The sequence below is a fragment of the Lynx canadensis genome, chromosome E1 (genome assembly GCF_007474595.2).
Source record: "Lynx canadensis isolate LIC74 chromosome E1, mLynCan4.pri.v2, whole genome shotgun sequence".
Lineage (NCBI taxonomy): Eukaryota > Metazoa > Chordata > Mammalia > Carnivora > Felidae > Lynx > Lynx canadensis.
In genome coordinates, this window is record NC_044316.2 from 25,368,222 (window position 1) to 25,396,160 (window position 27,939).

The 27,939-nt window shown below is 36.5% G+C and overlaps 1 protein-coding gene across 10 annotated transcripts in view; it reads left to right on the forward strand.

Moving 5' to 3' along the window:
* The window catches only part of BCAS3 (BCAS3 microtubule associated cell migration factor), a 619,432-nt gene that overhangs the window by 280,272 nt on the left and 311,221 nt on the right, over positions 1–27,939 (forward strand). For 7 of the 10 annotated variants that reach the window (XM_030295988.1, XM_030295991.1, XM_030295989.1 and 4 more), the window contains 2 exons: positions 10,061–10,211; positions 27,585–27,629. In XM_030295988.1, the coding sequence (XP_030151848.1) occupies positions 10,061–10,211; positions 27,585–27,629 (196 nt within the window). The remainder of the gene's footprint in view (positions 1–10,060; positions 10,212–27,584; positions 27,630–27,939) is intronic. The other 3 variants (XM_030295990.1, XM_030295993.1, XM_030295994.1) reach the window with 1 other exon arrangement.

Below are 27,939 nucleotides of genomic sequence, written 5' to 3' on the forward strand. Positions count from 1 at the left end.
GACTGCGCCACCCAGGCGCCCCTGTAATGATTTTTTAAAAAGAACTTCTTACCATTCCACTAACTCTGAAGCTACCATTAATTATGGTGTGATAGTTCTCCCTCTGTATTGAATCCATGCTGTTTTAAGAGTGAATGTCTTTGAGAGAACACAGGCAGTAAATTCTTTGACATCAGCCATCACAACTTCTTTCTAGATATGTCTCCTGAGGCAAGGGAAACAAAAGCAAAAATAAATTATTGGCACTACATCAAAATAAAAACCATCTGCACAATGAAGGAAATGATCAACAAAACTAAAAGTCAGCCTTAGAATGGGAGAAGATATTTGCAAGTGACATATCCAATAAAGGGTTAGTATCCAAAATATATAAACAATTTGTAAAACTCAACACCCCAAAAGTGAATAATCCAATAGAAAGTGGGCAAAAGAGGAATGCCTGGGTGGTTCAGTCGGTTAAGTGTCTGACTTCGGCTCAGGTCATGGTCTCATGGTTTGTGAGCCATCGGGCTATACACTGACACTGTGGAGCCTGCCTGTGATTCTCTTGTGCTCATTCTCTCTCAAAATAAATCAATAAACTTAAAAAAAAATGGGCACAAGATATGAATAGACATTTTTCCAAAGAAGACATACAGACAGCTGAAAGACACATGAAAAGATGCTCAGCATCACTTATCATCAAGGAAATGCAAATCAAAACTACAATAAGACATCACCTCACAACTGTCAGAATGGCTAAAATCAACACCACAAGAAACAACAGGTGTTGGCGAGGATGTGGTGAAAGGGGAATCCCCTTACACTGTTGGTAGGAATGCAAACTGGTGCTGCCACTCTGGAAAACAGTGTGGCAGTTCCTCAAAAAGTTAAAACTAAAAGTTGTAGAACTACCCTACAACCCTACAAAAATACAGATGCAAAGGGATACATGCACCCCAGTGTTTATAGCAGTGATTACCTATGGTAGCCAAATTATGGAAATAGCCCAAATGTCCATCAACTGATGAATGGGTAAAGAAAATGTGGTATATATACACAATGGGATATTACTCAGGCATTAAAAAGAATGAAATCTTGCCATTTGCGAAGATGTGCCTGGAGGTAGAGAGTATTATGCTAAGTGAAATAATTCAGGCAGAGAAAGACAAATACCATATGATTTCACTCATATGTGGAATTTAGGAAACAAAATGAATAAAAGAGGAGGGGAAAGAGAGAGAGAGAGAGAGAAACCAAGAAACAGACTCTTAACTATAGAGAACAAACTGGTAGTTATCGGAGGGGAGGTGGGCGGGGGAATAGGTTAAATAGGTGTTGGGGATTAAGGAGTGTACTTGTTGTAATGAGCACTGAGATATATGGAAGTGTTGAATTGCTAAATTGTACACCTGAAACTATTAAGCTATATGTTAACTAACTGAAATTTAAATACAAACTAAAAAAAATAATGTCTTTCAGGATGTCATTTAGAAATAAGATATTCATTCTGATCTCTTGGGGGGATTGTTTGCTTTTTTTATATAAATTTGTCTTATTCAAATTAGTAAAAAAAGAGAGATCCTGGGAAGATGGCAGCGTAGGAGGACGCTGGGCTCACCGCGCGTCCTGCTGATCACTTAGATTCCACCTACACCTGCCTAAATAACCCGGAAAACCACCAGAAGACTAGCAGAACGGAGTCTCCAGAGCCAAGCGCAGACGAGAGGCCCACGGAAGAGGGTAGGAAGGGCAGAGAGGCGGTGCGCGCTCCACGGACTGGCGGGAGGGAGCTGGGGCGTAGGGGTGGCCCGCCGGCCAAGCTTAGCCCCGGAGTCTGGCTTGCAAAAGCGGAAGGGCCGGACGAGTGTGTTCCAACAGCAAGCGGGACTTGACATCTGGAAGGTTATAAGCTAACAGCTCTGCTCGGAGAACGGGAGGGCTGGAGGACAACGGGAAGGAGAGTTGTTGAGCCCCGGACGACAGAGCTCAGCATGGCGGGGAACAAAGGCACTCGCCAGCGCCATCTCCCTCGCCCATCCCCCAGCCAAAATCCCAAAGGGAACCAGTTCCTGCCAGGGAACTTGCTTGCACCGCGCAAACACCCAAAGCTGTGCTTCTGCGGATCCATCCCTCCTGCGGGTCTGACTCCCTCCTGGTGCCGCAGGGCCCCTCCCGAAGTGGATCTCCGAAGGAAAAGCCAGCTGAGCCTGCCCCTCCCGCCCCTGTGCACCTTGCTGATCCATCCCAGCTAATACGCCAGATCCCCAGCACCACAAGCCTGGCAGTGTGCAAGTAGCCCAGATGGGCCACGCCACCCCACAGTGAATCCCGCCCCTAGGAGAGGGGAAGAGAAGGCACACACCAGTCTGACTGTGGCCCCAGCGGTGGGCTGGGGGCAGACATCAGGTCTGACTGAGGCCCTGCCCACCAACGCAAGTTATTCAAGACAGCACAGGGGAAGTGCCCCGCAGTCCCGCACCACTCCAGGGACTATCCAAAATGACGAAGCAGAAGAATTCCCCTCAGAAAAACGTCCAGGAAACAACAACGGCTAACGAACTGATCAAAAATGACTTAAACAATATAATAGAAAGTGAATTTAGAATAATAGTCATAAAATTAATCACTGGGCTTGAAAACAGTATAAAGGACAGCAGAGAATCTCTTGCTACAGAGATCAAGGGACTAAGGAACAGCCAGGAGGAGCTAAAAAATGCTATCAACGAGTTGCAAAATAAACTGGAGACAACTATGGCTCGGATTGAAGAGGCAGAGGAGAGAATAGAAGATAAAATTATGGAAAAAGAAGAAGCTGAGAAAAAGATAAAAAAATCCAGGAGTATGAGGGGAAAATTAGAGAACTAAGTGATGCACTAAAGAGAAATAATATACGCATAATTGTTATTCCAGAGGAGGAAGAGAGAGGGAAAGGTGCTGAAGGTGTACTTGAAGAAATAATAGCTGAGAACTTCCCGGATCTGGGGAAGGAAAAAGGCACTGAAATCCAAGAGGCACAGAGAACTCCCTTCAGACGTAACTTGAATCGATCTTCTGCACGACATAGCATAGTGAAACTGGCGAAATACAAGGATAAAGAGAAAATTCTGAAAGCAGCTAGAGATAAACGTGCTCTAACATATAAAGGGAGACCTATAAGACTCGTGACCGATCTCTCTACTGAAACTTGGCAGGCCAGAAAAGAATGGCAGGAGATCTTCAATGTGATGAACAGAAAAAATATGCAGCCGAGAATCCTTTATCCAGCAAGTCTGTCATTTAGAATAGAAGGAGAGATAAAGGTCTTCCCCAACAAACAAAAACTGAAGGAATTCATCACCACTAAACCAGCCCCACAAGAGATCCTAAGGGGGATCCTGTGAGACAAAGTACCAGAGACATTGCTACAAGCATGAAACCTACAGACATCACAATGACTCTAAACCCATATCTTTCTATAATAACACTGAATGTAAATGGACTAAATGCGCCAACCAAAAGACATAGGGTATCAGAATGGATAAAAAAACAAGACCCATCTATTTGGTGTCTACAAGAGACTCATTTTAGACCTGAGGACACCTTCAGATGGAGAGTGAGGGGATGGAGAACTATTTATCATGCCACTGGAAGCCAAAAGAAAGCTGGAGTAGCCATACTTATATCAGACAAACTAGACTTTAAATTAAAGGCTGTCACAAGAGATGAAGAAGGGCATTATATAATAATCACAGGGTCTATCCATCAGGAAGAGCTAACAATTATAAATGCCTATGTGCCGAATATAGGAGCCCCCAAATATATAAAACAATTACTCACAAACATAAGCAACCTTATTGATAAGAATGTGGTAATTGCAGGGGACTTTAACACTCCACTTACAAATTAGTAAAAAAAAAAAATGCTTACTGTTTGCTGTTATTTATAAAATACAATATTTATTGCTAACCATTGAACTGGGGCAGATAACTTTTATAAGTTAAGAACAATTATTTGAAAATAACATTGGGTCAATAAGGTGTTTTCTGTATGGAAGAGTTGTTGAGTTATAAACACTGGACTTGTTTTTATAACATGGAAAGTGTGGAAAATTTTCTGTAAAGTTTCTGTGTAAGTGCATGGATCACTATGAAACTACAGTAGTCAACAGGGTGCCTGGGTCACTCAGTGACTTGAGTGTCCGACTCTTGATTTCAGCTCAGGTCATGATCTCACGGTTTGTGAGATCGAGCCCTGTGTCTGTGCTCTGACAGCACAGAGACTGCTTGGGATTCTGTCTCTCCTCTCTCTTTGCCCCTCTTTCCACTCATACAGGCTCACACGTGCACTCTCTCTGTCTTAAAAAAAAAAAAAAAAACTACAGTAATCAAGAAAATGTAGTATTAGTGAAAGGATAGACACATGGATCAATGGAACAAAATCTAGAAATAGATGCACACGTGTATGGTCATTTGATTTTTGACAAAGATGAAAAGGCAATTTAATGGAGAAAGGATCATCTTTCTAATGGTGATGAAACAAGTTGATATCCACTTTCAAAGCATGAACACAACCTCAACTCACACCTCAGTCCATATACAAAAAATAACTTAAAATGAATCATAGTCTGTTCTTGCCACTTCTGTTCAATATTGTACTGGCAGTTGTAACCAAGGCTTTTAGGCAATAAAATAAATAGAAGTCATCTGGACTAGAAAGGAAGAAGTAAAACTTTCTTCTTTGAGGATGACATGATCATGTATGTAGAAAATACTAAGGAATCCACAAGAAACTGAGATAAGTTCAGCAAAGATTATAGGATATAGGATCAATGTACAATAATTAATTGTATTTTTCTACATTGGCAATTAACAGTCTGAAAAGTGAAATTAAAAATAATTCTTTTTATAAGTTGCATCCAAAAGAATAAAATAGGACTAAATTTAACCAAAGAAGTATAAAACCTGTACCCTGAAATCTACAAAATAATGTTCAAAGAAATTAAAGAATACTTAAATAAATGAAAAGACATCTCATATTCTTGGCTTGGTAAGATGGCAGTAGTTCCTCAGCTGATCTACAGACTCATTGCAGTTCCAATCAGAATCCTAGCTGGCATCTTTGCAAATAAATGACAACGTTGGTGGAAGCAGCAGGTTTTGTTGAATACAGTGACATGAAACCACTGACTAAAAGAAATGAAATTCAATATTATTTTTCTCTATTTTTTTTTCTATCTTTAGTCCCTCTGAAAAACCATTATTTACTGGGACAGAGGTGCTTCACAATAATTTTTCCTTGGAAAAAGGTGACTGAACAGGGGTGCTAAGAATTTTGAAAATAACAAAAATTAACATTATTAACTAAATAACATTTTTAGTGAATTCTGTGTGCATTTGGGTAGATGTTTGTGTAATGTCTATTTTAGAAGTTATGAGTTGTTTAGGAACCTAATTCCCAATATGACAGCATTTCAAAACATGGACATTTAGAAAAACACGTAAAATATTCTAAAATTTCTAATCCCATGTGGCTTGTATCTGAAAAGAACTTTGATAACATAATAACAATTTCTGTCTTTGTATTTCATAGCCTTCTCTCTATGAGATCTGTAACTAATTTGAATTTTGTAGCTGTAGGCCACAAGGTGGTGACACCAAATAATATAGAAATAATAAATGTCCAAGTGGGTGCTTCTGTTCCAGAATATAGTATGTTCCCTTTTGATATACTGTTCTCTTTCTTTTCAGTAATTATAATACGATTTCTTTTTGTGTTAAGAAAACAATCCTGAGAAACTTAACAGAAGACCATGGGGGAGGGGAAGAAAAAAAAGTTAGAGAGGGAGGGAGCCAAACCGTAAGAGACTCTTAAAAACTGAGAATAAAATGAGGGTTGATGGGGAGTGGGAGGGAGAAGAGGGTGGGTGATGGGCATTGAGGAGGGCACCTGTTGGGATGCGCACTGGGTGTTTGTTGTATGGAAACCAATTTGACAATAAATTTCATATTAAAAAAAAAAAAAAAGAAAGCAATCCAAATTGGCATAGCACTTCAGCTCACCAAAAATTTAGCTCAAATTTGTCATTTGGTGAATATATCAAAAAATTACAGAGATCATGGATCCTGCCTTGTCTCAGGCTTCAGTTATCATAATACTGGAGTAATAGACATTATCAGTAATATTTTATATCGGTAATATAAAATTTTTATCATTAATATCAGGGCACTGATTAAAAAATAAACAAAAAAAATCCTAATATGTAAAGTTGCTATAAACTTCACTTAAACTTTGGAGATTTTGTTTTATTTGCTTTCATTTGTTTCATTTCATGTCATTGTTATTTTTTTAAAAAATCACATTTCATACCTTAAAAAATTAACTGTATCATGTAACAAATGATATAAATTATATATATGAAGATAAAATACAAGACTTAAAATTTTTTAGATTGAATTTTTTGACCTTAGGTTAGGCAAATAGTTCATCAATTCAACACCACATATACTAAACAAATTCATGAGGTGGACTTTATGGGAAAAAATCTTTTGCTTATTGAAAGATCTGTAATGGGGCGCCTGGGTGGCGCAGTCGGTTAAGCGTCCGACTTCAGCCAGGTCACGATCTCGCGGTCCGTGAGTTCGAGCCCCGCGTCGGGCTCTGGGCTGATGGCTCAGAGCCTGGAGCCTGTTTCCGATTCTGTGTCTCCCTCTCTCTCTGCCCCTCCCCCGTTCATGCTCTGTCTCTCTCTGTCCCAAAAATAAATAAACGTTGAAAAAAAAAAAAAAAAGAAAGATCTGTAAGAAGACAAGTTACAGGGTGGTAGAACATATTTGAAAATTTACAAAAGGCTTATGTCCAGAATATATAAAGATCTTTTAAAATTTGAGAGTAAGATCTATAAATAATTCCTTACATTTGTAGCCTTTTGATTTTCAACAAGAGTGCCAGGACAATCTGTTGATGTGGGAAAGAAGAGTCTTTTCCGTGGAAAGACTGGAACAAGTGGATATCCAAAATTCACAGTAATGATATTGAACCCCTACTTCACACCATTTATAACAATTGATTCAAGATAGATCCAAGACCTAAATGTCAGAACTGAAAATATAAAACTCTTAGAAGAAAATATAGGCATAAATCTTTGTGTCCCTGGATTTGGCGATGGTTTCTTAGATATGACAATAAAAGTATAAGCAACTAAAGAAAAAATGGATACAGTAGACTTTATCAAAATTAAAAACTTTTATACTTCAAAGAACATCATGAAGAAGGTGAGAAGACAACACATGTAATGGGACAAATATATTTATAAATAATATATTTGACCAGGGGCTTGTATCCAGAGAATATGATTAACTTATGACTGAACAGTAAAAAGACAATCCAATTTTTATTTTATTTACTTTTAATTTTCTAAAAATGTTTATTTTTGAGAGAGAGAAAGAGAGAGAGAGAGAGACATAGCACGAGTGGTGGAGGGGCAGAAAGAGAGGGAGACACAGAATCCAAAGCTGGCTCCAGGCTCAGAGCTGTCAGCACAGAGCGTGACATGGGGCTCGAACTTATGAACCGTGAGATCATGACCTGAGCTGAAGTCAGACGCTCAACCAAATGAGCCACCCAGGAGCCCCAGACGATCCAGTTTTTAAATGGGCAAATATTTCGGATTAGACATTTCTCCAAAGAAGATATACGAATTACCAAACTGCACATGAAAAAGATGTTTAACATCCTTAGAATTAGGGAAATGCAAATCAAAACCACATAAGACACCACTTCATACCCACTAGGATGGCTAAAACAGGGGCGCCTGGGTGGCTCAGTCGGTTGAGCATCTGACTTCAGGTCAGGTTATACTGTCACAGTTCATGAGTTCAAGTCCCGCATCGGGCTCTGTGGTGATAGCTCAGAACCTGGATCCTGCTTCAGATTCTGTGTCTCCCTCTCGCTCTCTGCCCCTCCCCTGCTTGCCCTCTGCCTCTCCCTGTCTCTCAAAAATAAATAAACATTAAAAAAAATTAGGATGGCTAAAATAAGAGGTAGACAATAACAGTATTTTTGAAGATGTGGAGAAGTTGGAGCCCTTATACATTGGTGCAGCCACAGGTTGGCAGTTCATCAAAATGTTAAATACAGACTGAAATGTTCCACTTCTAGGTGTGTATACCCAAGAAAACTTGAGAACACATAAATGGATAAGTCAAATGTGGTACATCCATGCAATGGAATGCTATTTGGTTATAAAAAATAATGAACTGACATGTGGCACAACATGGATGAACCTTGAAAAGATACTAAGTCATAAAAGGCCACATTGTATATGATTCCATTTATGAGGCATCCAGAATAGGCAAAGCCATAGAATCAAAAAGGAGGTTCCTGGTTGTCAAAGGTGAGAGGTGGGACAAAGGAGGAGTGATTGCCAATGGGTATGGGCTTTCTTTTTGGGTGATGAAAATATTCTGAAATTTGATAGTGGTCGTGGTTGTGCTACACTGTAGAATATACTAAACAACACAGAAGTGTGCATTTTAAAAGAGTGACTTTCACAATATATGAATTATATCTCAGCATAAATATTGACTCAGTTTTTAAAATGGGCACAAGATTTGAGCAGATACTTTATCAAAAAAGAAATATGGATAACAAGTATATGAACAAAAAAGTACTACATTGTATTATGCATTAGAGAAATCCAAATAAAGGCCAGAATAGCTAAAATCAAAAAGAATGACAATACTAAATGCTGGTGTGGATATGGAAGATCTGGAACTATGATACTTTACTGGTGAGAATGAGAAATGGTTCAGGTACTTTGTCAAACTGGCATTTTCTTATAATCTTAAAACATGCAATTATTATGTCATGCATACATTCATTTACTATGACCAGCAATTCCATTCTTAGATTATTTATCCAAAAAAGAAAGCTTATATTCATATAAAACCTGTACATAAATGTTTATAGCACCTTTATTCATTAATAGCCAAAAGCAGTGATTAGATAAACAAACTGAAGTATTCCATATAATTCCATCATACTCACGAATAAAAGGAAAGATCTGGGGTGCCCTGAGTGGCTTAGTTGATTAAGCATCTGACTCTTGATCTCAGCGTTGTCAGTTCAAGCTCCACATTGGGCTCTGTGCTGGGAATGAAGCCCACTTAAAAAAAAGGGGAGGAGGAGAGGGAAAGATCTGTTGATACTTTCAGGAAAATATAGAGTGGGTGAATCTCAGATGCTTATTGGCAAATGAAAGAAGCTGGACCCCATAAGCCCCATACTCTGATTTCATTTATAGGACATTCTGGAAAATACCATGGAGAGGGAAAAAAGATAAGTATGTAGGAGGAATTTGGCTTACTAGTGAGCTGAAAGTAATTATTCCCTCTGCAGATCAGATTTTATTTCACAGATGAGTTTGTTTTTCCTGGTTACTAGTGAGCCATAATGACTATTCTTTTTATTTTTTATATTAATGCCCAGCATAAAATAAAGGGAAATGTGTTGATTTTTGTTTTTAAACTTTATGATGGAGGGTGGTAGATATTGGGAAAAGGTGATGATTTTACCTATGACTTCTGTTACTCATCCTGTGTCTCCTGTTCTCTGTGGATACTCATCTCATGACTCCTCTTTCTTCCACCCTCCCAGCTTTCACAGGCTGCTGTGGCTGGAATATTCTACCCACTTACTTTCAGCTTGTTTAGAGAATTGCTTCATGCCTCCTCTAGACTACCTTATATCTTCCTGTTTTGTTTTCTGTTACTATCCTATATTCCTTCATAAGATCATAAAATTATAATTAAATTTTATACTAATTATTTGTATAATTAGTCACAATTCCTTAGTCACTTAACATCCATCCATTTCTGTATCCTCCATTCCTCTATCCTCAAAGACTAAAATCTCTGTTTATAATCAAGTCACACTTGGTGTTACCAGTATCCTTTGTTTTTTCCCATCCATATAACCATGATTCTTTTAGAATCAATTCTGCCTTTGATAACTTTCTTAAATGGTTAGTGGAGTGAGTGCAAATCACATGAGAGAAGGAAACATCTCTTGGTGATGCTTTTCTTTATTTTTCTTTTTGTAGGGAAACTAAACAGCCAAGACTCCTACAATAATTTTGCCAACAACAACCCTGGCAACCCTCGGCTCTCTCCTCTCCCCAGCTTGATGGTATTGATGCCTCTTGCACAAATCAAGCAACCAATGACATTGGGGACCATCACCAAACGAACAGGGTAAGGCCTTAGGCTTGCTACTTTTTAAAATAGCTGCTTTAGAGGATTGGATACATAAAAATAAAACACATTTTCTTTGGGTCGTTTGAGTACGTTCTTCATTTCCAGCCCATGTGAGACTTAATGGCAGCAGAATAAGTACAAAGTATAGAACATGTACAAACATACTCAAATACAACCATGTGCACATACATTCATAGCAAAGACAAAGCAGTGACAAGTTGTGAAAACTAGTACTGGCTAATAAAAACCAGACCCATCTACTCAGTCTTATACTTGCTGCCTTGCGGCTTTGTCTGAAAGTACAGTTTCAGTTTCTTGCTTTTGTGGACATAATCTGTGTTTATAATGACCACCAGATTTTACCTGGCCCAAATACTAAGGAAAGAACTTTGTTAGATGACAACCATGTTTCTGAAACTTAAAGGAAAAAAAATACCTATATCGTGGTATAATTTACAAATAATAATCTGTCATTAGTGTTACGACAATGTGATATTATGGGTAGTTTTCAAAAGCCAGAGTCCTAAAATTTGGGCTTTACTCAAGATTGGTCATTAACATCCACAAAGACATTTGATGACTCACTTGATGTGTCTGTGCTTATTTTAGCTATTTAAAAACATTTTTAATTGCTACTGGTTAGGAATATAAAACTCACTTCTTTGAGTTCTTGAAAATAAAGTACTATATTTAAGATATCATTAGATGATCAGTCGCAAAATGATTCTGAAATTCCATTTGTACCAGAAAAATATATATCTATAGGCAGATTACCTGTTTCATCAATAAGCAATCCTGAGATTGTTATCTAATTTGAAATGAAACAACTGTCTTAAATTTTGTCTGCAGGTAGCTCAGAGAAAACCCAATCCTGGCTTCAAACAATCCTCAGGGCCTTTCCAACAAAAGAAATAGATTATATTATTTGGCTACTATATCAATAGGTCTTAATATTTTTGTGCTGGATGGTAAAGTGTTTATAGAAGTCACTTTTGTGAGAAGAAATACTCATGCTCAGGGATAAGGCCTTTGAACTCCCGATTTCACCATAGCACAGAAATGGACCCTCTACCTGGTGGGGTGGTGTTCGTATACAAAGTGATCTTACTGCTGAATGCAGAAATAAAATGGAGTTTGTGGCATATTTGGGGAGGGGGAAGGAAAAATATACTTAGGTCCCAAATTAGGCATGTTATGATATAGATCATTGGGCCTGTATCCCTTTTTTTTTTTTTTTTTATTTCAGCTCTTTATGTTCAGTGATTTAAATAGAATGTTGGCTTCCCTTTCCTCTTTTAGTTTCTTTTTTTTTAAATAAGATAAGTAAAGGGTGCTTGGGTGGCTCAGTCAGTTAAGTGTCCGACTTCGGCTCAGGTCATGATCTCGCTGTTTGTAAGTTTGAACCCCACATCAGGCTCTGTGCGGACAGCTCAGAGCCTGGAGCCTGCTTCTGATTCTGTGTCTCCCTCTCTCTCTGTCCCTCCCCTGTTTACTTTCTCTCTCTCTCAAAAATAAATAAGCATAAAAATATTTAAAATTACAGTAGCTATTAATAGGAAAGAGGTTATGAAGAGGTTATTTACTGTTCATTCATTTTTTCTTTTACTTTTCTGGGATGTAGAATCAAATAAAAATTAGACTAAATCTTGAATCATAATTTTAAAGTTATTTTTTTTACTTATAGAAATCATCCATAATTGTACCTTTTTTATTCAACTGAGCATTGTACAATTCTGCAAAGTACTTATGAGTTTTTGTGTGTTTCCTGAATCCAAGTGAAAGAATACTCAAAATTGTTCTTCTTGAATTTAATTCTAGCTTTGTTTCTGGTATTTATTGTTTTTAAAACTTACGAGCTATGCTATTTTTATAATGTAAAGAATTAGCTCTCTTTTTCAAATAAGCTTTTCTAAGACAGTGACTGAGGTTCTATGCATGAAATCCTATTATATTAGAATTTAATTCAACATGGTTGTGAGGAGGAGTGGAAACTGAGCCTACTTTTGTATGTATTTGAAATTTTCCACAATAAAAAGAGAAAGTCTTTCACACTCTTTCACACTCTCTCTTGCTACTCTCTATTTCTCTGCCCTTAGATGGACAGAAACTATTAATCACCTGGTGTCTCCCTCCACTGCCATACTTTATGAACTTGGATAAATTCTGTTTCTTTTCTTTTTAAAAACTTAGTCACAATTCCTTGATTTTTAGATTGCATACATTAGGCTCCCTTATATTATAGACAACTTAGTAATTATTTATTAATGAAATAACTTAAATGAATTTGAATTATGTGCTTTAGAATTAATATTAGTTCAAGGTACACATGTTGCATTGTTGACTTGGTTTTTTATCTCAGTTCCCAGACCATTATATTTTTGCTGAGTTTTTAAATTCTTTTTAGCATGTCCTGTGTTGAAGTGTTTAAAGAGAATATTTGTCCCACAACGAATACTTGGTTTGTAATTTTTAAAATTTTCGGAGGATTCAGATTTACAAAAAAAAGTTATAAGACCAGTAAAATGAATTCCCATTTTCCCCAAATGTTGACAATCCAGTATTTTTGCCTTATCATTCACATTCTCTCACTCTGCCCATACATGTATGCACACGTGTGCATACACACACACATACAAACACACACACACACCATATTTTTCTTAAATTGTTTCAAAGTAGAGTTAGTAATTCCTTATTCCTACAAATTTCAATTTCAATATATAACTTCTACAGACAAGGATATTCTCTTACATAACTATAGTACAGTTATCAAAAGAAGAGATTTTAAAACTCACTATTGGTCTTTTTCGTAGAGTTGTCTGTAATGACTTCTCTACTTGGGGCAGAGCCATTAGTGTAGCACACATTATTACCCTGCCCATTATTTTCCACTCTCCCCACCTGCTGTTCGTTTTTTCCCCACCCCTCCTGCTATTTTCTCTGGCTTCCTATTAACACAGATCACAGTGACCTATAAACACTTTGATAATAGTATTAATAACTTATAGTTGGCTCTTCTTATGAGACTTAATACCCTAAGCCACTTTCTTTTTTTTTTTTTTAATGTTTATTTATTTATTTTTGAGAGAGAGATTGAGATTGAGAAGTGGGGCTTAAACTCACGAACTGTGAGATCATGACCTAAGCTGAAAGCAAGAGTTGGATGCTTAACTGACTTGAGCCACCCAGACACCCCCTCTAATCCATTTTCTGAAGGGTTTGTTGATTATATCCAGAAATTGCTATAGTGTAATTTCCTTATAATTTTTATTCTAAGTCACCCCAACATTTGTTCATAGAATTTTTAGAATATAATTTATGGTTTTATTACCTTAAAATTTGGCATTTTCACTGAAATACATGTATTTTGCCTTACCAAAAGTAATATTTGTTTTATGAGAAAAAAATTCCCTTAACTTCCATTTTTTATATATGTTGAGATTTGAACCAAATCCCTTACATCTCATATCATTAGATTTCATCCCATTAGATTTTTTTTTCTTAAATTTTTTTTTCAACGTTTTTTTTTTATTTATTTTTGGGACAGAGAGAGACAGAGCATGAACGGGGGAGGGACAGAGAGAGAGGGAGACACAGAATCGGAAACAGGCTCCAGGCTCCGAGCCATCAGCCCAGAGCCTGACGCGGGGCTCGAACTCACGGACTGTGAGATCGTGGCCTGGCTGAAGTCGGACGCTTAACCGACTGCGCCACCCAGGCGCCCCTCATCCCATTAGATTTTAAAAGCTATATTTATTTCAATTTTTATTAACATTTTTTTACTATGACCAAGTCTCATGACTGTAAGTTAGCTAATTTGCATTATTTCCATTAAATTTTGTTACATTTACTGAGAATTTTGCTTGCTATATTAAGGTTACCAGAGTGATGAGCAAATGGGATTTTCATTTCCAGGTCTCTTTTCATTCTAGAAATTCTCATTTACTCTAAGTTTGCTTCTATGAAATGCCTTTGGTAGCATTTTAAAAATAAAACTAACAAGAAGTATTTGACATAGAATATGTAGAAATAAAGCACAGAGCTGACTCATTTATAGACATGTAAGTTTTGTGACTACTTCCAGTATACCTGATAATATATCTAATAAAATTATGTACTTACCTAGGCTACATCAACCTTTATTTACTCCATGTCCTAGATATTTGGCAAAAAGTCAAAATAAGCACAAAAAGTTGTATTTCTAGCACAGAGATTTTTAAAGAATTGCCTAGGATCCTATACTAGAATATTCAAATTGAGATAGAAGCCTCAGTTCAAACCTTGAGGGGATAAAACGTGTGCTTACCATATTTCACATCTGCCCTCTTATTTTTGGAAATATATATCCCTGGAAGCCTGTGCAATGTCAGGGACCATCTGTCTTACTTCAAGACATACACAAGGCCAGTAGAACTGCAAATGGCAAAAGACAGATGTATTTACACCTTCATGTTCTGTACCTTGAAGCAGCACTTGGAGGAAATAAGGCCCATTTTGGCAACAGCTGTTGCTTAACCTGACTACAGTATACATTGATGAAGGCAAACCAAGTGCTAGAAATCACTTGGCTCAATAATCATTCATTCAAACAGGGTCCGTTTTCTTCCAGTATAAGACTGGAGAACTGGAAAAACCTCCATCATGTTTTATGACACATAAATAAGAATAGTTCTCATCTCTTAAAGTGAAACTGGGTACTAAGGAATTGCTCATTTTTTTGGAGTGTTAAGTATTAATAGTAGGGATTTATTAAGTAGCATTTCATAGATGTTTGGTTGAATTACTGAATCAAGTAAGTGATAATTGTTTGTTTGAATGCTTCCTATGTAAAATTTTACTAAATAGATAATTTTTCATCAGTATGCTGAATTTTATGTGCATTAAATCTAAAGTTATTAACCTATACATATCATTGTCCAGGGACAAATAGAGAGCAGCAAATTTCTAAAAGAGATCAGAGTAATTTCATGGGAATAAAAAATACAGATATTGGTAATGAAGTTGCTTCCTTACTCTTAACTAACAGTGAAGTAAACATGAGATGATTTGTTGTCTTTCATGTTTCCTTTGTCTTAAGTGGAGAAGCTTCTTGTTCTTTTCCCTTCTCCTGTCTTTTTATTTATTCATGTCTTTGTGAGCGATTTGAAGTGTGTATTAAGAACCTTAAGCCCGACACTGTAGAAATAGGTTAATGTAGTCAAAGGATATTGACTTAGAATCTGATGCCTTGACTTCTCAGTTGGCTCTGCTACGTATTACCAGTGTGTCCTAGATAAGTTTCTTCATCTGAAGAATATAAGTTTATGTATTTGGATTATCATCTTTCAGCTGTACATTGTGTGAGTTCCTACCAGGACTTTGGTTCCATTCCCTAATTTCTAAGCCTCACTCATTGTCAAGGTATAGGCCAGTAACAAGAGCTTCATTTAGAAAACATAGATGATTGTTCTTATTTAGAAATGGAAATATTTAATAGCATTTATTTGATTATCTCAAATTTGTAGACTAAATCTGCCACAGAGGTTGCTAAGTGGGTAAATGACATTGGCCTACAGTAGGACTTGCAGAAAGGTCCATTCCTTCCTTGGCTTATCTAAAGTTTGCCTGAGCCCCAAACCTTATATGCTAAGTTCTGAGAATTAAATGGGAAAGATTTGGAGAAAGGCTCACCAGATACTGTAGCAGATGGTAATTCTCCACTTCCCAGCCTTGTCTTATATAGGTGTTAGTTTTTGATAACTAAAGTTATAAATGTTTGGTTCCAAATATAAAATAACAGATAATGTATTTTAATTAGAATGGATATGGATATATCTGCATGTACAATATACTTACCACAGTTCGAGTTTACAATTTTCATGCTCCATCAGTTGAGTATTTAAAATATACCATGGTTTGTTCCATTTTACCATAAATCTGTGGATTTTTTAGTTTTTGAATTAAGTCTACTATTAAAAATCAACAGTGGTAACTTTATACAGAAATTTGATAGTCTGTGCTATTCCAGTCTCTTCTGAAACATCTGGTAGAATTTTTTAACATTATCTAATGTTTTCCTAATGAAAATCTTGAGTTTGTAATTTAAATTTGCATGTTGAGTATATCTCAGATAGTGAACCTGTCTGTTTCAGCTTCAGTTTGCCCTGTAGATCAAGAATTTGAGAGCCAACAGTGCCATGGGTGTCTTTATTATGGAGTGGTTAAAATTAAATTAATGAAAAGTTATAAGTAACACTGGAAAAATTGACACAAGGACTAATTTTGCTCATATGTATGTGAGAATTGTAAGTCCATTTCTGTAGCTCTTTAACAGAGGATATACAGAATGTAACAGAGTCATTTAAGTTCCTAGGATATATTGGTAGAGGATACGTCTTTACAATTTTACACATACCATTTTCTCTACATTTAACATTTATATGGGCTTATTTTTTTTCAGTTTTTTTAAGACATAATTGACATGTATCTCACTATATAAGTTTAAGGTGTGTAGCGTGATAGTTTGATTTACACATATAGTGGAATGATTACCACAATAGGTTCAGCTAACATCCATCTTCTACTGATACAATAAAAAGGAAAGAAAGAAGAAAAGAAAAAAGGAAACACTTTTTCCTTGTGATGAGAATTCTTAGGATTTACTCTCTTAACAGCTTTCTTGTATGTCATACCACAGAGTTAGCTATGGCCATCATGTTGTACATCACATCCCTAGTACTGATTGATTTTATAACTGAAACTTTGTACCTTTTGACCACCTTCCTCCAACTCCCCCTTCTCCTACCTTCTGCATCTGCGAACCACAAATCTGATCTCTTTTTCTGAGTTTTTCTTTTAAAGATTTATCTTAAGAGAAATAAGATCATACAGTATTTGTCTTTCTTTGACGTATTTCACTTAGCATACCTTCAAGGTCTTTCCATGTTGTTTGAAATGGTCAGATTTCTTCATATTTTTATGGCTGTATAATATTCCACTATAATATATAATATATTAAATAAATATTAAATATAGTTAATATATAATATATAATATAATATATAATATATAATATAATATATATAATATATACATATACATATACATATACATATATACATCACAACATTTTTTTTTTTATGAAATTTATTGACAAATTGGTTTCCATACAACACCCAGTGCTCATCCCAAAAGGTGCCCTCCTCAATACCCATCACCCACCCTCCCCTCCCTCCCACCCCCCATCAACCCTCAGTTTGTTCTCAGTTTTTAACAGTCTCTTATGCTTTGGCTCTCTCCCACTCTAACCTCTTTTTTTTTTTTCCTTCCCCTCCCCCATGGGTTCCTGTTAAGTTTCTCAGGATCCACATAAGAGTGAAACCATATGGTATCTGTCTTTCTCTGTATGGCTTATTTCACTTAGCATTACACTCTCCAGTTCCATCCACGTTGCTACAAAGGGCCATATTTCATTTTTTCTCATTGCCACATAGTATTCCATTGTGTATATAAACCACAATTTCTTTATCCATTCATCAGTTGATGGACATTTAGGCTCTTTCCATAATTTGGCTATTGTTGAGAGTGCTGCTATGAACATTGGGGTACAAGTGCCCCTATGCATCAGTACTCCTGTATCCCTTGGATAAATTCCTAGCAGTGCTATTGCTGGGTCATAGGGTAGGTCTATTTTTAATTTTCTGAGGAACCTCCACACTGCTTTCCAGAGCGGCTGCACCAATTTGCATTCCCACCAACAGTGCAAGAGGGTTCCCGTTTCTCCACATCCTCTCCAGCATCTATAGTCTCCTGATTTGTTCATTTTGGCCACTCTGACTGGCGTGAGGTGATACCTGAGTGTGGTTTTGATTTGTATTTCCCTGATAAGGAGCGACGCTGAACATCTTTTCATGTGTCTGTTGGCCATCTGGATGTCTTCTTTACAGAAGTGTCTATTCATGTTTTCTGCCCATTTCTTCACTGGGTTATTTGTTTTTCGGGTGTGGAGTTTGGTGAGCTCTTTATAGATTTTAGATACTAGCCCTTTGTCCGATATGTCATTTACAAATATCTTTTCCCATTCCGTTGGTTGCCTTTTAGTTTTGTTGGTTGTTTCCTTTGCTGTGCAGAAGCTTTTTATCTTCATAAGGTCCCAGTAATTCACTTTTGCTTTTAATTCCCTTGCCTTTGGGGATGTGTCGAGTAAGAGATTGCTATGGCTGAGGTCAGAGAGGTCTTTTCCTGCTTTCTCCTCTAAGGTTTTGATGGTTTCCTGTCTCACATTTAGGTCCTTTATCCATTTTGAGTTTATTTTTGTAAATGGTGTGAGAAAGTGGTCTAGTTTCAACCTTCTGCATGTTGCTGTCCAGTTCTCCCAGCACCATTTGTTAAAGAGGCTGTCTTTTTTCCATTGGATGTTCTTTCCTGCTTTGTCAAAGATGAGTTGGCCATACATTTGTGAGTCTAGTTCTGGGGTTTCTATTCTATTCCATTGGTCTGTGTGTCTGTTTTTGTGCCAATACCATGCTGTCTTGATGATTACAGCTTTGTAGTAGAGGCTAAAGTCTGGCATTGACATCACAACATTTTTATCTATCCATTCATCTGTCCATCAATGGACACTCAGGTTGTTTCCATGTCTTGGCTGTTGTAAATAATGCTAGGAACATGGGGATGTAGATATCTTTTTGTGTTTGTATTTTTATTTCCTTTGGTCATATTCCCAGAAATGGAATTGCTGGATCATAGGATAGTTCTATTTTTAACTTTTTGAGGATTTCCCCCCCCCTACTGTTTTCCATAGTGGCTATACCAATTTACACCAACAATGCACAAGGGTTCCCTCTTCTCCACATCCATGGCAGCATTTCTATCTCTTGTCATGTTTAATTTAAATTTTAATTAGTTAACATACAGGAAATATTGGTTTCAGGAGTAGAATTCAGTGATTCATCACTTACATGCAACACCCAGTACTCATCACAGCAAGTGCTCTCCTTAATACCTATCACCCATCCAGCCTATCCTCCACCCACCTCCTTCCATCAACCCTCAGTTTGTTCTCTATTGTTTTTACTTAATTTAAAAAAAAATTTAATGTTTATTTTTGAGAGAGAGAGAGTGAGGGAGGGAGGGGGAGAGAGAAAGGGAGACACAGAATCCGAAGTAGGCTCCAGGCTCTGAGCTGTCAGCACAGAGCCCAGTGCGGGGCTTGAACTCATGGAACTGTGAGATCATGACCTGAGCTGAAGTTGGATGCTTAACTGACTGAGACACCTAGGTGCCCCTCAAAATTTTTTTTAATGTTTATTTATTTATTTATTTTTATTTTATTATTATTATTTTTTTAACGTTTATTTATTTTTGAGACAGAGAGAGACAGAGCATGAATGGGGGAAGGTCAGAGAGAGGGAGACACAGAATCGGAAACAGGCCCCAGGCTCTGAGCTGTCAGCACAGAGCCCGACGCGGGGCTCGAACTCACGGACCGCGAGATCGTGACCTGGCTGAAGTCGGACGCTTAACTGACTGCGCCACCCAGGCGTCCCAATGTTTATTTATTTTTGAGAGAGAGAGAGAGAGGCAGAGACAGAGGGTGAGTGGGGGAGGGGCAGAGAGAGCCAGAGGCACAGAATCCTAGCTGTCAGCACAGAGCCTGTTGTGGGGCTTGAACCCACAAACCGTGAGATCATGACCTGAGCTAAAGTCAGATGCTTAACCAACTGAGCCACCCAGGCACCCGTGTTCTCTATTGTTAAGAGTCTCCTGTGGTTTGTTTCCCTCTCTCCTCCCCCACTCTCACTTCCCATATGTTCATCTGTTTGGTTTCTTAAATTCCACATATGAATGAAATCATGTTTTTTGTCTTTCTCTGATTGACTTATTTCGCTTAGCATAATACATTCTAGTTCCATCCACATCATTGCAAATGGCAAGATTTCATTCTTTCTGATGGCTGAATAATATTCTGTCATATACATATACGTATATATATGTATATATGTATATATATGTATATATGTGCATGTGTGTGTCTGTGTGTGTCTGTGTGTATACAAACACATTTATATGTGTATATATACACCCACATCTTTATCCATTCATCAGTCAATGGAAATTTGGGCTCTCTGTAGTTTGGCTGTTTATCTCTTGTCTTTTTGATGGTGGCATGTTAACGGGTATGAGGTGGCGTCTCATTTTGCTTTTAATTTGCACTTCCCTAATCACTACTAATGTTGGGCACCTTTTCATGAACATGTTGGCTTTTTGTATATCTTATTTGGGAAAATGTTTATTCAAGTCATTTGCCCATCTTTTAATTGGGTTCTTTTTTGCCATTGAATGCATGTGTTCTTTATATATTTAGGATATTAAGCCCTTATTAGATAGATGGTTTGAAAATATTTTTCCCATTCTGTATTCTGTAGGTTGTCTTTTCACTTTGTTCGTGGTTTGTTTTGACGTGCAGAAGCTTTTTAATTTATTTTTAATTTTGTTGCTTGTGCTTTAAGTGTCATCTTTTAAAAATTACTACTAAGATCCATGTCAAGGAGATTTTGTTTCTGTATTTTCTTCTAGGAGTTTCATGATTTCAGGTCTTACATTTAAATCTTTGATCCATTTTGAGTTAATTTTTGTGACTGGTATGGGATTTGGGTCCAGTTTCATTCTTTACATGTGAATATCCAATTATCCCAGTACCATTTATTGAAGAGACTGCATTTTTTCTATTGAGCATTCTTGGTCCCCTTGTCAAATATTAGTGGACCATGTATGTTTGCGATTCTTTTCCATTGGTCTATTTGTTTTTATGCCAATACCATACTGTTTTGATGACTATAGCTTTATAGTATAACTTGATGTCAGGAAGTGTGATGCCTCCTGCTTTTGTTCTCCTTTTTTAGGATTTTTTTTTTTTTTTTTTGGCTATTTGGGGTCTTTTGTGGTTCCATATAAATTTTAGGGAAGTTTTTTTCTATTTCTATAAAAAATGCCATTGGAACCTTGATAGGGATTGCATTGAATTTGTAGATGGCTTTTGGTAGTATTGACATTTTAACATTAATTCTCACAGTACATGACCACAGGATACCTTTTCATTTATTTGTGTCTTTGTTGATTTCATTCATCAATGTCTCATAGTTTTCAGAGTAGAGATCTTTCATCTTCTTAGTTATATTTATTCCTAAGTGTTTTATTCTTTTTGGTGCTATTGTAAATGGGATTGAATCCCTTGTTTGTTTTTCAGAAAATTTTTTATTAGTGTATAGAGACACTACTGATTTTTATATGTTAATTTTGTATCTATATAGATCTAACAGTTCTTTGGTTAAGTCTTTAGGGTTTTCTATAAATAAAATTATATCATCTGCAAATAGAGACAGTTTTCTTTCTTTCTTTCTTTCTTTTCTTTTTTTTTTTTTTTTCTTCTGATTCTGCTTTCTTGCCTGATTGCTTTAGCTAGGATTTCCTGTACTATATTGAAAAAGAGTGGTGAAAGTGGGTGCCATTGTCTTGTTCCTGATCTTAGAGGAAAAGCTTTCCATCTTTCACCATTGGGTATGATGTTAGCTGTGCTTGTTTTATATGGCCTTTATGTTGAGATATATTCCTTCTTTGCCTGATTTGTTAAGAGTTTTTATTATGGATGCATTTTAAATTTTGTCAAATGCTTTTTCTGTGTCTGCTAAATGATCATGATTTTTTTTCATTCTACTAATGTGATGTATCACATTGATTGGTTTGTGTTATGTTGAATCATCCTTGCCATCCCCAGAATGAATTTCACTTGATCATGGTGAATGATCCTTATAGTGTGCTGCTGAATTTGGTTTGCTGATGTTTTATTGAGAATTTTTCCATTTATATTCATTTTGAATATTGGCCTATAGGTTTTTTTTGTTTGTTTGTTTTTTGTTTTTTGTTTTCCTAGTGGTGTCTTTTTCTGGTTTTGGTATCAGGATTATGCTAGCTTTGCAAAATGAGTTTGGGAGTGTTCCATCCACTTTGATTTTTTGGAAGAGTTTAAGAGTTGGTGTTTTTTCCTGCTTTCTCCTCTAGGGTTTTGATGGTTTCCTGTCTCACATTCAGGTCCTTTATCCATTTTGAGTTTATTTTTGTGAATGGTGTAAGAAAGTGATCTAGTTTCATTCTTCTACAAGTTGTTGTCCAGCTCTCCCAGCACCATTTGTTAAAGAGACTGTCTTTTTTCCATTGGATATTCTTTCCTGCTTTGTCAAACATTAGTTGGCCATACTTTGGTGGGTCTAATTCTGGAGTTTCTATTCTATTCCATTGGTCTATGTGTCTGGTTTTGTGCCAATACCATGCTGTCTTGGTGATTACAGCTTTGTAGTAGAGGCTAAAGTCTGGGATTGTGATGCCTCCCACTTTGGTCTTCTTCGTCAAAATTACTTTGGCTATTCGGGGTCTTTTGTGGTTCCATACAAATTTTAGGATTGCTTGTTCTAGCTTCGAGAAGAATGCTGGTGCAATTTTGATTGGGATTGCATCGAATGTGTAGATAGCTTTGGGTAGTATGGACATTTTAACAATATTTATTCTTCCAATCCATGAGCAGGGAATGTCTTTCCATTTCTTTAAATCTTCTTCAATTTCCTTCATAAGCTTTCTATAGTTTTCAGCATACAGATCTTTTACATCTTTGGTTAGGTTTATTCCTAGGTATTTTACACTTCTTGGTGCAATTGTGAATGGGATCAGTTTCTTTATTTGTCTTTCTGTTGCTTCATTGTAAGTGTATAAGAATGCAACTGATTTCTGTACATTGATTTTGTATCCTGCGACTTGGCTGAATTCATGTATCAGTTCTAGCAGACTTTTGGTGGAGTCTGCTGGGTTTTTCATGTATAATATCATGTCATCTGCAAAAAGTGAAAGCATGACTTCATCTTTGCCAATTTGGATGCCTTCGATTTCCTTTTGTTGTCTGATTGCTGATGTTAGAACTTCCACACAATGGAATACTACGTGGCAATGAGAAAGAATGAAATATGGCCTTTTGTAACAATGTGGATGGAACTGGAGAGTGTTATGCTAAGTGAAATAAGTCATACAGAGAAAGACAGATACCATATGTTTTCACTCTTATGTGGATCCTGAGAAACTTAACACAAGACCATGGGGGAGGGGAAGGAAAAAAAAAAGTTAGAGAGGGAGGGAGCCAAAACTTAAGAGACTCTTAAAAAATGAGAACAAACTGAAGGTTGATGGGGGGTGGGAGGGAGGGGAGAGCAGGTGATGGGTATCGAGGAGGGCACCTGTTGGGATGAGCACTGGGTGTTGTATGGAAACCAATTTGACAATAAATTTCATATTTAAAAAAAAGAGTTGGTGTTAATTCTTTAAAAGTTTTGGTAAAATTTACCAGTGAAGCCATCTAGTCCTATGCTTTTCTTTATTAGGAGATTGTTGATTACTGATTCAATATCCTTACTAATAATTGTTCTGTTTAGATTTTCTATTTCTTATTTAGTCTTGGTAAGTTGTATATTTCTAAGGTTTTTTTCCTTTTCTTTTAGATTGTCCAGTTTGTTGGCATATAGTTGTCCATAATATGGGCTCATTCTGATGTCTGTTATACGATAGTGTCTGAATTTTCATAAGACCGGAGCAATTGAGAAATAGGACTTTCAGAGTATATTTATAGAATTTTTCTCTTAGACTCCAGTTAATTCTTTAAAGATGATTGAACCATTTATACCTTTCAGCCCTAAAGTTGGGTTATGGAACACTTCAGCGCATTCAAAATAAAATCTAGTTTTACTTTTTCCTTGCATTTAAAAAAATCTTGGTGTGCCTGGGTGGCTCAGTCGGTTAAATATCTGACTTCAGCTCAGGTCATAATCTCATGGCTGGTGGGTTTGAGCCCCGTGTCAGGCTCTGTGCTGACAGCTCAGAGCCTGGAGCTTGCTTTGGATTCTGTGTGTCTCCCTCTGTCTCTACCCCTTTCCTACTCACACACTGTCTCTGTCATTCTCTTAAAATAAATTAACATGAAAAAAACCCTTCATGTTTGCCTTGCTTTCAGCTAGTAACACCAAAGCTTTTGTTTTATTATGTGACATTCAGCCAAATGAATCAGTGTTTAAAAACTTATATAGCATTTATTATGATATAAAACACAATTCCTTCTTGGTTTCTGAGAATCTCTGGAAGAAACCCGTTGAGAACCAATGGTCAAGTCCCTTCACGTTGCACTATAAATAAGTATATAAAAAATATTTCTGGATTTTTCATCTCTTGGCCAGTCCTGATGTTTTTGAATCAGAATTCAGCTTAAAAAGGACATAACTGTGACAAAGTGAATAGATTTTGTATGGCAGGATTGTTAAACCTGTTGAAACTTAATAGTGTTGAGAAAACACAGAAATTCTTAATATCTGAACATCATAATTTGAGTTGCATATGTTAATATAAACCATTTTATTCAACATACACTCCCACTCACATACTCTCTTCTTCCTCTTAACTATCCTCATATAAAACTACAAATGTGGGATTTTGAAAGGGGAGGGGAAGTCATAGGCAAAGACAGCTGGATCATGGACTTGTCCTTTGTGACTTTATATTTTCATTCTTTTGCTACTGAGGAAAGATGAAGCAGGCACATTTCAAAAGAACAGCTGACACTACCCATACAAAGTCAGTAATTACGTCAGTCACTCTAATTCTTTGGAGTTTGTGGCTCTTCTTTTACATGTATGTGGCAGAGGTCCAGTTTGTAGGAGTGGGTAAGAAGTGGGTAAGTGTAGATGGGGAACATGCCAAGTGTATATGAGAGTGGGTCCTCATTCAGTTTCTCTAGCCCTCTGTTTTCTCCTTGAGCTGTGTTAGCCAATGGATCCTTATTTGGTTGAAGGAGGGTTGCTTTTAACTCACACAATTGGGTTATGTTTTGAACAGTGAGAACCGTATTGTCTTTAAATTTGACATTGCTGCTGCTTTGTACCGGCCTGTTCACTATAGTGTCTGGAGAGTTAACAGTCATTTTAGGATTGTGGGGAAGGAAATGGTTGTTGAAATCTTTTGTTAATAACATACACTGCTATTGCCTAGAAAGGAAAATTTAGGAGATTTTTTTTAAGCTTGTGTTTAATTTGTTTGGCAAATTCATGTTTCCTTTATATATATATGGAAACTTTAACCTAGGAAAGGGTATTTGCTGGCTCTACAGGTGGGGAGCATCAACTGGTCTTTTGAAGTGTAGAAACTTTAAAGTTTTGTTTCAATTTTGTTGGGTTGCTTTTTGGTATCAGTAGAGAAGCCTTTTAAGTCATGAAGGAGTAGGATGAAACTTTCAAATGTTTTACAGTGACTTAGCTGTAGTCTGATATTTAGAATAAGATGGGACACTGTCCAGTGTTGATATAATATATACACTGAAGAGCGACTCATGTCTAGATGTTCCCAATGGTCAGCGCATGAGTCAGAATCATTTGAACTGTTTGTTATTTCACGTGCCTCACCTAATGAAACTCAAAGGAAGTTGGGTACTATATGCTAACAATAACCTTTTCATTTTGGAGGTATTTGTGGGCACATAGAAACATATCGAAGCTTCCATTTTCTGATAATTTCTGCAGGGTGTTATTGTGTTACTGAGATTGGAGTCTTCAAGTGGTCTGAGTTATTTAAATGGGTGTTTGGTTTGTCGGAGTGCAGGGTGAGCTCCAGTAACATTTTGTTTCTGATACAATTTGTGAATCATGCAATCAGATAAGGGGATTGTGACTATTTTTCATTAATCATATAGAATAAAATAAAATGTAACTTTGCTACTACTGGTTCTGCAAACAAGCAGCTTTGGTATGACCTGGGAGCTTGTTAGAAATATAGAATCTATCGCTTCTCGGCCTTTTGGCTAAGATCATGTGTAGAAATATAGAATCTAGGGCCCCACCCAGACCTACCCTGTCAGAATGTGCATTAATCTTCCTTGTAACTAAATCCCAACATTAATGTTTATAAAACATTGAAATATAAAATAGTAAATTTGATTACAGACAAAAAATACATTCATTCAATTATTGTTTCAATTTATGTGTATTCATGTACACATCAGCCTGCACCTTAAAATGTATTTTATGGGTCTCAGTTAAAAAAGTTTGAAAATCCAACGTTTTAATGTGGATAATGACATCATATCTTTTGGTTGTGTCTTATTAACTATGAGAGAGATTTACTTTGCATTGACACCATTTCTAAAGTTTCTTTTCTTTCTCTTTGATATCCCAGTTCTTCCAACTCACTTTTCTCTGATTAGTATCTCTAATCAGAGATACTTACCTTTCTGTTCTCCTCTTTGTTTCTTCTGTGTATCAGTCCTGAGAATTGTACTCATTGTTGTGAAAACATTTTACCCAAGTTTCTTTTTGTGAAACTCAATTCACAGGCAGATTAATGCTAATCATTTGGCAGAAATTTTTATTTTTATAATGTTCTTAACACCAAAGTTGAAGAAGAATATCCAGGTTTTGCCAGTGTGCTTTCTTTCTCAATTTATGTCTTACTTCCAAATGTCAGATACTACAGCAACATTTTTTTTGGATATAGTTAAATCAGCCAATCTTCTTTGTATGCAAATCTGTGTAGTATGTCTGAAATGGCTGCGAACAGAATATTAATGAGTATCTATAACAATGAAATTGGACTTTGTATCCCCAGTTGTATTTAAAATAAACAATTGTGGCTTTACAGTATTCAAACCTAACCCAATGCAGGCTGGGTAGAAGAAGCCAATCTCTATCACTATTAAGAGAAATGCTAATTTCTGGGAATGTGACCCTACATGGAAATAAATCATACTACTTATATTTAGTGTTTGTTCCTTTGGCCAGCAATGCACAGTTCAATTTACTTTAAATAAGTAGCCTAGAAAATACATACTTTCTTTCTGTGGCTCTGAGAATGCAATCAGTGAAGAGCAAATAATGCTTATCAATTTTTTATTGGGTTCTCTTTAGCTGATTTTAAACATTTTGTGTCATACAACCACACATCTGTTGCTCCTGATTCCACTCTTCTCTCGATCTGATTATTCCACTTAACTTGTACTTTGTTTTAAGGGCCTCAGAAGTGAAATTTATTTTATTTTACCTTAGGAACCCTACAGGGGTACTCCAGAAAAGGGGGAGAAATAGACCATTTTGAAATCGCTAATCCTATGAAAATTAAGGGACTTGTTATTTCACGTCATTCTGTTTATTGGTTATATCAGACTCATTAGTATCTACAGCAGAATTGCAAATGATTACTAATTTTTTCAGTTATTTTATCCATACTCAATAACAGTATGATATACATGTATTTGTTAATGTGAAATGAGTTTTCCTCTAATTTTTTGTGCGTTTTCCCCCCTTTTCCATGAAGGCCTTATCTGTTTGGAGCGGGGTGTTTTTCCATAAAAGCTCCATGGTGAGTCCCAGTTCAGTCCCGCATGCCTAATTCATTTGCTGTACTCTCAAAAAGTAACTCTGTTTCGTACTTTTGTCTTCAGTTGCATGGCCTGATCACAGATAGATGCACATTACTGAATAATTTATTGATGGGACATGAATGTTGATATTTAAGCTTTAAAAGAGCAGGTTTTTTTTTTTTTTTTGGTTTCACTTAATTTCTTGAAGAGTCAAATAAAACAATCACAGACTAATATTTAAAAATAAGAAATTAGGATTTTCTCATAATGCTAGTGTATGTTATAAGACAAGGCTAACAACAGAGTTTA